The sequence below is a fragment of the Octopus bimaculoides genome, chromosome 29, assembly GCF_046866305.1.
Source record: "Octopus bimaculoides isolate indiv1 chromosome 29, ASM4686630v1, whole genome shotgun sequence".
NCBI classification, from domain to species: Eukaryota; Metazoa; Mollusca; class Cephalopoda; order Octopoda; family Octopodidae; genus Octopus; species Octopus bimaculoides.
In genome coordinates this window covers 6,540,283-6,552,782 of record NC_142956.1, presented here as the reverse complement: position 1 = coordinate 6,552,782, position 12,500 = coordinate 6,540,283, and the positions used below count along the sequence as shown (strand labels likewise).

General features: G+C 35.8%; 1 protein-coding gene across 3 annotated transcripts in view; it reads right to left on the bottom strand.

Moving 5' to 3' along the window:
• Nucleotides 1-12,500, bottom strand: part of LOC149130320 (uncharacterized) — a 148,204-nt gene that overhangs the window by 135,285 nt on the left and 419 nt on the right. Inside the window, exons 1-4 of one of the 3 annotated variants that reach the window (XM_089345181.1) lie at nucleotides 12,374-12,500; nucleotides 7,628-7,699; nucleotides 6,302-6,373; nucleotides 5,367-5,438 (exon numbers count right to left, since the gene is read on the bottom strand). The exon at nucleotides 12,374-12,500 is cut by the window's right edge and continues 419 nt beyond it. In XM_089345181.1, the coding sequence (XP_089201307.1) occupies nucleotides 5,367-5,438; nucleotides 6,302-6,373; nucleotides 7,628-7,699; nucleotides 12,374-12,396 (239 nt within the window). In that variant the 5' untranslated portion in view covers nucleotides 12,397-12,500. Of the gene's footprint in view, nucleotides 1-5,366; nucleotides 5,439-6,301; nucleotides 6,374-7,627; nucleotides 7,700-10,126; nucleotides 10,286-12,365 lie in introns of those variants that run through there. The other 2 variants (XM_089345182.1, XM_089345180.1) reach the window with 2 other exon arrangements.

The following is a 12,500-nucleotide window of genomic DNA, read 5'->3' as shown; positions in this document are numbered from 1 at the left end:
GTCCCTGAAGAATCACCGGATACCTGGAACCGGCCATTCTTAAAAAAATGTCTTGCAAAACCAGATCTTTATCTGATTTGGTCCATAGGGTCAAAACAGCTTTCAACCCGACCCAATCAGCTACAGGCAACATGTTAATGTTCAAGAGCCTGGCGTTGCTACCACCCAGACCCCAGCAGACACTATCCTCGATCCATTCGGGTTTTATCCAGGGTGGCAGCCCACAAACCCAGGCTCTCATCAATTTTTTCCCACAATATGTGGGAAGAAACAATATTTCTTCGATCTTTACGGGCTCACTCGCGAAATTGCGATCTTCTTCAGGGGTGTCAATAGCAACCACACCGTCGCACATTTGACACCCCAGGAAATGAACTTTATCGTTGGCATAAACTTCGCCAACTCTTTCTCAATGTCTATTTTATTGAAGAGGGCGATGGTGTCGATCGACTTGGAGTATGTCCTCAACACCATGGTACTCTTTTCGAAGTCTTGTAACTACTGTTTGGGTGGGACAATTTCCCACGCCAAAACATTGTCTTTGTTCATTGCCATGTTTTTTATAAATAAAATGTTCAAAAATAGTTCATAATAAAATCCAAAAAGGAAGGAAGAAAGGAAGAAATCAAAAGAAAGTTTCAACAAAAAAAGGGAGAAAAAAGAAAACAGTTCAATAAAGAATGTCACAAGGAAGATAGCAGAAGAACAAAAACCTACAGTTCAAAATACAGCAAAGAATCTTGTTGGCCTCCACTTGAACCCGGAATGCCACACAGTTTTCACGAAAATTGGTAAAAAGAAGTTGTAATAACTTCGAAATTTTCACAATTTTTAACGCAAAGCTATTCACCAAAGTGAACAGATTTTCGGACGCGAAATACGCCCTCACAATTAAGTGAGAAAAAAATATTCACTTAAAATGAACAAATTTTGGAGGCGGGATGTGCCCCAAAAACAACAATTCTCAAAGCTGAGTCAATTAGCGCGACTATAGGCAGACAAATATCCGGGACCCAGTGGGAACTTCGTATTTGAACAAAGAAAAACAATATCAAACAAGAAAATCCCACTAAATCCCTCCCACCAAAAAAAACAAAAAAACAGATGCCTACCTTACAATCATGTCTTCATAATGTTTTCACTTCAAGACACACTCGAAAGCACGTCTTGACAACATTCAATATGGAAGCAACCAACCCATGCATGCGCAGTAAGCAAGCTGCTTACAACACAACCACTCCTACGTCTAATAAAAATGGTGATTTGATTGTTTATAGTGCTGATGACTATGATATCTATGATGATGCTGGTGGTGGTGTTCCTGCTGGTGATGATGATGATGGCTTTAAAGATTATACGTCTGATGGAGGTATTTCATGGTAAAGAATGGTGTTGATAATGAAGAAATTGACGATGTTGATGATTGAGGAGGATAACAATGAAGACAGCAATGATGACAGTGATGAAAACAAGGACGAAGATAATGATGTTGGTGGCAGCAGAGTTGATTTCAATATTAGGTGTATTGGGTGAATAGGGAAACTAGCAAATGATAGTGAAGGTAGAAATTATCGAGAAAGCATGTAAAAGAGAAACTGAAAAGAACACCAGAAGAAAAGAAGGTAACAGAGAAGAACAACAATAACAACAATAACAACAACAGTAACAACAGCAACAACAACAACATCAACAACAAGAAGGAAAGAATAAGTTTCAGAGTTAGTGAATGAATAATGTTCTTCTAAATGTACAACTACAAGATGTTGCTTAGTATTGACCTTGAAGTAAACACCATATACACTGTACACACAGAAAACACAGTAAATACCGTACACACAGAAAACGAAGTATGCACAGTATACAGAGTAAACACAGTTCATACAGTAAACGCCGTCACATAGAAAGCACAGGACACACAGGATACACCGTACGCACAGAAAACAATATAAACACAGTAAACACCCTACACACAGTAAACATAGTTCATACAGTAAACGCCGTCACATAGAAAGCACAGGACACACAGGATACACCGTACGCACAGAAAACAATATAAACACAGTAAACACCCTACACACAGTAAACATAGTTCATACAGTAAACGCCGTCACATAGAAAGCACAGGACACACAGGATACACCGTACGCACTGAAAACAATATAAACACAGTAAACACCATACACACAGAAAACATAGGTCATACAGTAAACGCCGTCACATAGAAAGCACAGGACACACAGGATACACTGTACGCACTGAAAACAATATAAACACAGTAAACACCATACACACAGTAACCACATACACACAGAAAACATAGTTCATACAGTAAACGCCGTCACATAGAAAGCACAGGACACACAGGATACACCGTACGCACTGAAAACAATATAAACACAGTAAACACCCTACACACAGTAAACATAGTTCATACAGTAAACGCCGTCACATAGAAAGCACAGGACACACAGGATACACTGTGCGCACAGAAAACAATATAAACACAGTAAACACCATACACACATAAAACATAGTTCATACAGTAAACGCCGTCATATAGAAAGCACAGGACACACAGGATACACCGTACGCACTGAAAACAATATAAACACAGTAAACACCATACACACAGAAAACATAGTTCATACAGTAAACGCCGTCATATAGAAAGCACAGGACACACAGGATACACCGTACGCACAGAAAACAATATAAACACAGTAAACACCGTACACACAGTAAACATAGTTCATACAGTAAACGCCGTCACATAGAAAGCACAGGACACACAGGATACACCGTACGCACTGAAAACAATATAAACACAGTAAACACCCTACACACAGTAAACATAGTTCATACAGTAAACGCCGTCACATAGAAAGCACAGGACACACAGGATACACTGTGCGCACAGAAAACAATATAAACACAGTAAACACCATACACACAGTAAACATAGTTCATACAGTAAACGCCGTCACATAGAAAGAACAGGACACACAGGATACACCGTACGCACAGAAAACAATATAAACACAGTAAACACCATACACACAGTAAACATAGTTCATACAGTAAACGCCGTCACATAGAAAGAACAGGACACACAGGATACACCGTACGCACAGAAAACAATATAAACACAGTAAACACCATACACACAGTAAACATAGTTCATACGGTAAACGACGGCACATAGAAAGAACAGGACACACAGGATACACCGTACGCACAGAAAACAATATAAACCCAGTAAACACCATACACACAGTAAACATAGTTCATACAGTAAACGCCGTCACATAGAAAGCACAGGACACACAGGATACACCGTACACACAGAAAACAATATAAACACAGTAAACACCATACACACAGAAAACATAGTTCATACAGTAAACGCCGTCACATAGAAAGCACAGGACACACAGGATACACCGTAGGCACAGAAAACAATATAAACACAGTAAACACCGTACACACAGAAAACATAGTTCATACAGTAAACGCCGTCACATAGAAAGCACAGGATACACAGGATACACCGTACGCACAGAAAACAATATAAACACAGTAAACACCATACACACAGAAAACATAGTTCATACAGTAAACGCCGTCACATAGAAAGCACAGGACACACAGGATACACCGTACGCACAGAAAACAATATAAACACAGGATACACCGTACGCACAGAAAACAATATAAACACAGGATACACCGTACGCACAGAAAACAATATAAACACAGTAAACACCCTACACACAGTAAACATAGTTCATACAGTAAACGCCGTCACATAGAAAGCACAGGACACACAGGATACACCGTACACACATAAAACAATATAAACACAGGATACACCGTACACACAGAAAACACAGTAAACAAAGTACACACAATAAACACCGTACCCACAAAATAACACACACATGTTAATCCACTCGCATACATACACAATGAAAAGGAAGCTGACCAAAAAAGACAGTGTAGACAATGAAATACGTATAGAAAATATTGCATAGATTTTGAGAAGTGCTTTGAACGTCTTTTAATAATGAGCAGTGAACCAAACGCACTGGAGTTCGTTGTAGGTTATAAATAACATAGCCACTTGCTTATCGGAAAATTTGGTAGTTCGATATTAATATTCTTAATGTATCAACATATACATATTTATACTCCGCTGAAATTAAGAAATCAACTCTTAAAGAAATGAAAACCCCTGAAATCTATAACTGTACAGAAACACGCACATACACACAAACACACACGCAACGAGTCGCATATCTGTGTATGTACTAATGTACAAACATAGTATATGCTCCTATTTATTAGACACTATGTATGTACATAAGTACATACATAGTGTCTACATGCATAGATAAACCATGGTGCGTATATACACATGCAGATGCGTTTCCATTCATATGAAAACGAAAGTGAACAAAGCGAAATACTTATAGAAAATGTTGCATAGAATCTGATAAGTGTTTTGAACGTCTTTAAGTGATAGCAGGTAATTGAAAAGTGCCATAGTTCGTTGTAGGATATAAATCATATAACCTCTGACTTGTCGGAAGTTGTATATGGTCAATGTTTTGTACTTTTCGAAGTATCATACATAAAAGTTATCTCAACTCTGGTGAAGTAAAGATTTAACTTGTAAATATACGAAAACCTCGACTTCCGACACCGTACACACACATACACACACATGAGCACAAACACACGTACACACATACACATACAAAACTATGTATGGATTCATGTATGCTTGAAGATAATGAAACCAAATTATCATCATCTAAAGCCACTCACCCAATTAGTATTTCTGCCAAGCGAGGTGAGAATGTGTTCAACCATTTTTAGTAATTTTCCAATACACAGATACACAAAGAAGAGTTATTAAAAATATCCTGTTTTCGCTTACGCACGCAAGGTGAGTGCGATGACAACTACAGTAACAACAACGATAACAATTCAAATGTGTTTCAAAATTAGTGTAAGAATAACTCCGTCTTAAATATACAACTATAATTTTATTTTCTGTTGATCGAGAAGCAAACACTGTAGAGGATTTAAATACGGTATCACACACACGCTTGTTTATATACTGGCATACACTCATCCATATATAGTCATACACATGAATGCACTAAATGTTTCCTCTCCAGCATCACACTCTCGTATATTCTAAATCTCAGAAATAAGACCACAATCTCATTCACGTATCCAGAAACAATAAAACACATCTTTAGAAAGACGGTTGTAGGAGTTTAAAAATAGAGAAGGGAGATATTACAGATTTAGAAATATATAGTTTATGAAATACTATAAAGAAGACTAATTTAACTTACAGACTTGTTAACTTGGACAAACTTTGGAAGTCTGCTGGTTTGACTACTTTGATATTATTACCATACAAATTCCTGGAACATAAAATTGAGTTAAGACTAAATTTCATGTTACAAATGTGTGACACAATATAGTAAATTATGACCAAACAATTGGATTATGGACAATAGGAAAAGTAGATTACGATCATGATGAAATTGATGATGGTGATAACATTAGGGGGTGAAGGATACAATAATGAGACAGGGAGGAAAAAAGACGAAAAAGAAGACAACGATTAAGATTATGATGGTTGCGAAGAAATAGTAGTGCAAAAGTGATAAGAAATATCGCGAAAATAAAGTACGTAAAGATGAAGCACATGATCAAGTATAATGAGATGTAGAGATGGTGATGAGGAGCAAAGACGAAGAAGAAGAAGAAGAAGAAGAAGAAGAAGAAGAAGAAGAAGAAGAAGAAGAAGAAGAAGAAGAAGAATTGCAACAACAAAAACGACAACATCAACAATTACTATTAAAATAACAGCAACAGAAACAAGTAAACATTATTTTTCAAAATTAGTGCATCACAAATCCACTCCTAAATCTCCTTCTAGAAGGGTTAATCAAGGTTGTTATTTAGTGTTTATGTAGAGACAAGCACTGTAGAGGATATACATACCGTATCACACACGGGCTTCAATACACTGGCATATACACATGCATACAGAAAGTCATGCACAAAGGCATGCACTTAATGTTCTCTCTCAAGTATCACACTATAATATAACCGAAATCTACGAAATAGACTGGCACTCACATTCACAGACATTCAGAAACAATAAATTACATATTTGGAAACACAGGTGTGGGAGCGTAAAATGATCGATGCGAAGATATTACATATTTAGAATTATATCGTCAATGAAATACTATAACAGAAGACCGATTTAACTTACAGACTTGTTAAACTGGACAAATGTCGGAAGGCTCCTTCTGCGATATTTTTGATATTGTTTCTGTACAAATCCCTGGAAACATAAAATTGAGATAAGTACATTTATGGAACTTATTTGTGATAGAATATTAAATAGTAAGAGTAAATAATTAGATGATGGATGAGAATAAAAGTGGATTACAACTATGATTATGTTGATGATGATGATAGTGTTAACGTTAGGTGGCGAGTAGTGACGAATGTAACCATGAAACAAAGGAGAGGAATATATGGTGGTTGTGTTAATGACGAAGATGTTATTGGTGCTAATGATGGGGTTGATGTTGTTAATGTTGATTATTCTGATAATGATGGGGATTTGCATGTTTATAGTGATGATGAACATGATATTGATGTTCATGATGTTGGTAGTGAAGTTTCTGTTGTCGGTGATGCTGATAATGATGCTGATATCGATTGTGGAAATGAAGAAGAACAAAAGAGAAACAAGAAAATGAAGAAGAATCGGAAGACGAGAGGAGGAATTTCAAACAAAGATGACGGTAATGTAGAAACATTAGTTGAAAAAGAAAGAAAAGAGTAAAACGGAGAAGATGGGAAAGAAGTAGAAGGAGACGAAGACGATGAAGAAAAACAGATGATGGTGATGATGATGGTGATGATGATGATGATGATGATGATGACGAAGTGGAAGTAGATTAGAGACAAGGCGTAGAAATAGAAATAATAATAATAATAATGATAATAATAATAATAATAATAATAATAATAATAATAATAATAATAATAATAGTAATAATAATAATAATAATAATAATAATTAGTATTATTATTATTATTAGAAGAAGAAGAAGAAGAAGAAGAAGAAGAAGAAGAAGAAGAAGAAGAAGAAGAAGAAGAAGAAGAAGAAGAAGAAGAACAAGACGAACAAGAATTAGTGTATGAATAATCTTCTTCTAAATATACAATTACAAGTGATATTTAAGGATGTTAATTAGCATCGATCTAGTGGTAATCACCGTACATATTATGCACATCGTGTTACAATCGTATGTGAATGCACGACTTCTCGTACAGACGCATGTGTATGCATGTACAGAACATTTTCCTTTCAAGTCACCCAGTTTCCTATATGCCATATGTTATAGTCTAACTCTTTCCTATATGCCATATATTATAGTCACACACTGTCCTATATGCCATATATTATACTCTTTAACAGGCTTTTACAAATAATGACAAACTGGTGGAGGATCATATAATCAAGTAAAGGATATAAAAATATAGCATCAATGATATACTATAAATGAAGACTGATTCAACTTACAGAGTTTTTAAACTGGACAGGTTTTGGAATGTTTCAGCTTTGATTTCATTCAGATTATTATACCTCAAATCCCTGGAACATAAAATTGACATAAAATGAACTTTTATGGGACAGATTTGTGGCAACATATAACATATTTCGAGTAAGGACTTAGACTATAGGAGACACGAAAATTTGATTACTGTTCTGTGGAAGCTGATAATGATGATGATGTCGTTCAAGTTTGTGCAACTTACAGCGGTAGTCTATGGTAATGAATGAATTTGATGATAAAGCGAACTTATTGCGGTAGTCTGTGGCAATGAATGAAGTTAATGATAAGGTTGATGATGAACTTGACAATGTTGACGGCTGAGGAAAAGAATAATGTCGGTAATGATGATGGGGACGAATAAATTGATAATGAAGGAGAAGAAAATGAAGAAGAATGGTAAGAACGAGAATATGAAAGAGTTTAAGGAAAATATGAAGAAGACGAAAAATAGAAGAAATAGAAAATAAACATGAGCAAGTAGAAATGAACAAAGAAAAAGAAAAAGAATAAGAAGAAAAGGAAGACGAAGAGCAGAAAGATACGAAGTAGGAGAAGAGAAAGAAAAAGAAGAAAGGTAGAACAAAAACAACAATGAAAACAACAAGAATAAAGATAATAAGAAGAGGAAGTAGAATAAGAAAACGAAGAAGGAGAATATGTAGATGGAGAAGAAAACTAAAATGATGAAAAGAAATAAAGAGATGGGAAGGAGAAGAAAGAGTGTGATTGGAAGTAGAGGAAGAAAAGGAAGAAGAAGAAAGTGAAGAAGAGTGGAAAAAAGAAGGATAATATGAAGAAAAATATGAGGCTGAAGATTGTGTAGGAGAAAATATAGGAGAGAAGATGATGAAGAAGTAGAAGGACAAGGAAGAGAAGGAAGAGGAAGGACAAGGAAGAGAAAGACGAGGAAATTGAGATGAAATTGAAATGGAAGTAGAAGTTAAAGAAAAAGAAGAAGAAGAAGAAGGAGATGAGAAATGAGTAGAAGAAAAGAAAAGTAAAGAAACAAGAAGAATTTTATAAATGATCAAGTTCTAAATGTGCAGGCGGTATTGAAGCATGTTATTTAACATAAACACCAGACATAATATCCATAAGGACTGATACACACAGATGAATGGGGATTTGTATGTTTATAGTGATGATGAACATGGTATTGATGATGATGATGATGGTGGTGAAGTTTCTGTTGTCGATTATGACAATGATAATGATGATGAAGAAGATTGTTGATATGATTGCGGTATTTTATGAGAATGCAGGATGTTAATGGTGAAGGGAAGGACGAGCAAATTTAATCCGTTAAAGATTGAAAGAAATAATAATCCTAATGGGAATGTTGATGGTGATGATGACAGGGACAGAATGTTCGATAATAATGATGATAGCGGAAAAGTAGTCGTAGACGCATATGAAGAATATGAAGCAGATTGACAATATAAAGTTGAAAAAGGTGAAGAATAAAACGTTGAGCCGACGAAGTAGAAATTGATGATGAAGTTGATAATGATGATGATGATGACAACGAAGAGGATGATGATGATGATGGTAATGATGATGAAGTAGGGTATGTGATGGTAGTTGTCACGATGACTGTGATGGTGTGGGAGGTCGTGGTGGAGGTAGTGGTGGTGGTGATGGAGTTGATTGAGGAAGTGGATATGTAGTCAACGGTAAAAACTACGAGGACTCTGTTAGTGATAGTAATGACGCTATTTCTGTGGTGATGATAATGATGATGATGATGATGATGATGATTACGATGATGATGATGATGGAGTTGTTTGTGCTAATGATATTCATACGGATAATAATGGTGATGCTGATGTTGATGATGAGGATAATGGTGGTGGCCAAGATTGTGGAGAGGCTGATCATGATGATGATGACACGGATGCCGATGGCGATGATTGTGATGAATGAATGTGAGGATAATGAAGATGAATTTAAGAAGAATAATTAATAAAATAGCAAAGGGGGAAGCGATTGGAAAAAGAAGAAGCAGATGAAAATAAAGAAGTAGAAAAAATGAAGAAGAAAGGTAAGTAAGACACGACGAAGAATTTCAAGAAAAAGATGACGATGATGTAGAAAACTAAGTAAATGAAGAAAAGAAAAGGAAAAAGATGAGGAGGGAGAGGAAGGGGGAGGAGGAAGAAGGAGAATACGTAGAAGAAGAAGAAGAAGAAGAATTAGAAGAAGAAGAAGAAGAAGAAGAAGAAGAAGAAGAAGAAGAAGAAGAAGAAGAAGAACAAGAAGAAGAAGAAGAACAAGAACAAGAACAAGAACAAGAAAAAGAAGGCAACTACAAAAAATGTATGTATGTATGTATGTATTATGAATGTATGTGCATGTGATATTTATTGGGTCAACACTATACAAAAGGTAAATAATGCTAATTTCTTAGGGGAGAGAGTTGTGTGAAATACTTTGAGAATAGAATTGTTGACTATTTTAAGACCAACCTTTTGTTGTTTTCCACTTGACTTAACATTTAGAACATACTTTAGAAACCTGTCACTGTTTTGTTCGTCTCGACTACTACAATGTATCAGAATTTTAATGCAATAACAACGACGCAGTAGTGCAGTACTGCAACGACGCAGTACTGTAGTAGTAAACAAACATCATCATCGTCGTCATCATCATCATCACCCTCAGCTTTATCAATATTATACATACATATGTATATATCGTGCAGTTACTGTTAACACCTCGTTCAGAGATTTAACATATATATATATATATACACACACACACACACACACACACACACACACACACACACACACACACACACACACACATATATATATATATATATATATATATATACATATATACATTCATATACATATATTTGTGCAGAGTGTTACGTGTGATGTACAGAATTAAATATTGAAAAAAACGTCGTTTGGAATAACTTCTTTCATTTATTTTATACATATATTAGCCCTTTCGTTCGTCTTTCGAACTTGTCAAAGATAATTCTGTGAAATTACAGTGATCTTGCTTATTTATATAAAAGAGGTTTTTTTTGTTGGGGGGGGGGCTGTTTATAACTGAACATTGTTTTGTTTTGTTTTGTTTTTTGTTTTTTGGGGTGAGGCTTTGGAGACAACGGAAGATTATAAGCAGATAGATAGATAGACAGGCAGATAGAGAGATGGATAGATAGACTGATAGTCAGACAGATAGAGAGATGGATGTGGTAAAAGAGAGAGAGAAGGGCCATTGTATTGAAATGGACTTTTTAAGGAGTGGTATGGAACGGTTTTTCTGGTAATCTTTTATTCTTTTACTTGTTTCAGTCACTTGACGGTGGTCATGCTAGGGCACCGCTCTTTAATCGAAGAAATTGACCCCTGGACTTATATCTTGTAAACGCAACAATATCAGTTCTCAAGTAATGATGGTGGTGGTGATGGTGGTGGTGGTGGTGGTGGTGGTGGTGATGGTGGTGTTGGGACAAACGGAGACACAAACACACACACAAATACATGAATATATACATGCATACATACACATACATACAGACACATACACAAACACATACTAGCGAGAGAGGCAGACAAACAGACAGTGTCAGATAGACCACAAAGATAAACCATAACGAATTGTTCATCTCTCTCTCTCTCTTTCTCTCTCTCTCTCTCCCTCTCTTTCTCTCTCTCCCTTTCTTTCTCTCTATTTCTTCCTACGTTTTGCTCTGCCAATGACTGGAATTGTTCTAGTTGTCTTCAAAAGTGAAATTGACATCCAATATTTGCTGTGTCTACGTATCTACTGATTAAAGTATCTACTGTCTCTTTCATTCTCACTTTCTCTTTCACTTCCTTTGTGTCCTTCTTCTTTCCTGCTTTTGATTTAACAGTGTATGTATGTATGTAGCTTCTTCTCTTGCGATGAACCCTGTCACCCCTACTGTCTCTTTCGCTCTCTCTGTTTCTCTTTCACTCTCTCTGTTTCTCTTTCAATATCTCTCTCTCTTTCTCTCTTACTTCGTCACTCTTCTCCTCATTCTCGCTTTTCCCCTTCGTTGAAGTGTGACACACACTACAGGTACGTACAAAAGTTTAGCGTATTAATATTATTGAGACTAGTAGTAGTAGTAATAATAACATCAACACCAGCAACAACAACAACAACACCAGCAATAATAATAATAACAACAACAACAATAATAATAATAATAGTAGTAGTAGTAGTAGTAGTAGTAGTAGTAGTAGTAGTAGTAGTAGTAGTAGTAGTAAAGAAATTATTGAAGAATGAAAATAGATAAAATGAAAAACCGTGCTATGGTCCCAGTTATACTTCCTATTATATTATAAGTTAACGTATAAATTTAAACATGTAATCTGTATCTATTGGGGCACAGGGATATGCAACACACTGCCTAATCTCGAGAAGTTAGGCTTCCCAAAACCAGAAAGGAGAAAGCTGATTCGAAGACTACAGATCCAGGCCACCACGGGATCTGCTAAAATCTAAATCTTTCCAGCCATTTATCATTTAAATATACATATACATGTCTAGATATGCAAATATATGCATGATAATGGATACAGAGAATAAAATATACATACATACATACATCCAAAATACATACATACATGCGTACGTACGTACTTCCGTACAAACATACATTCATATACACATTCTAGTACCTTCACATTCTACGTATGATATTCATTAGTTACTTACAGACTTACCGACATCCTTTGTATTTCCACATCACTTTCTAGCCGACTCCACCACCACCATCAACATTCCCAGCCATGAAGTAGCCTTGTCTCTCTCAGAAATAATCGATGGTTTCGACAGGAAAGGTATCCTTGT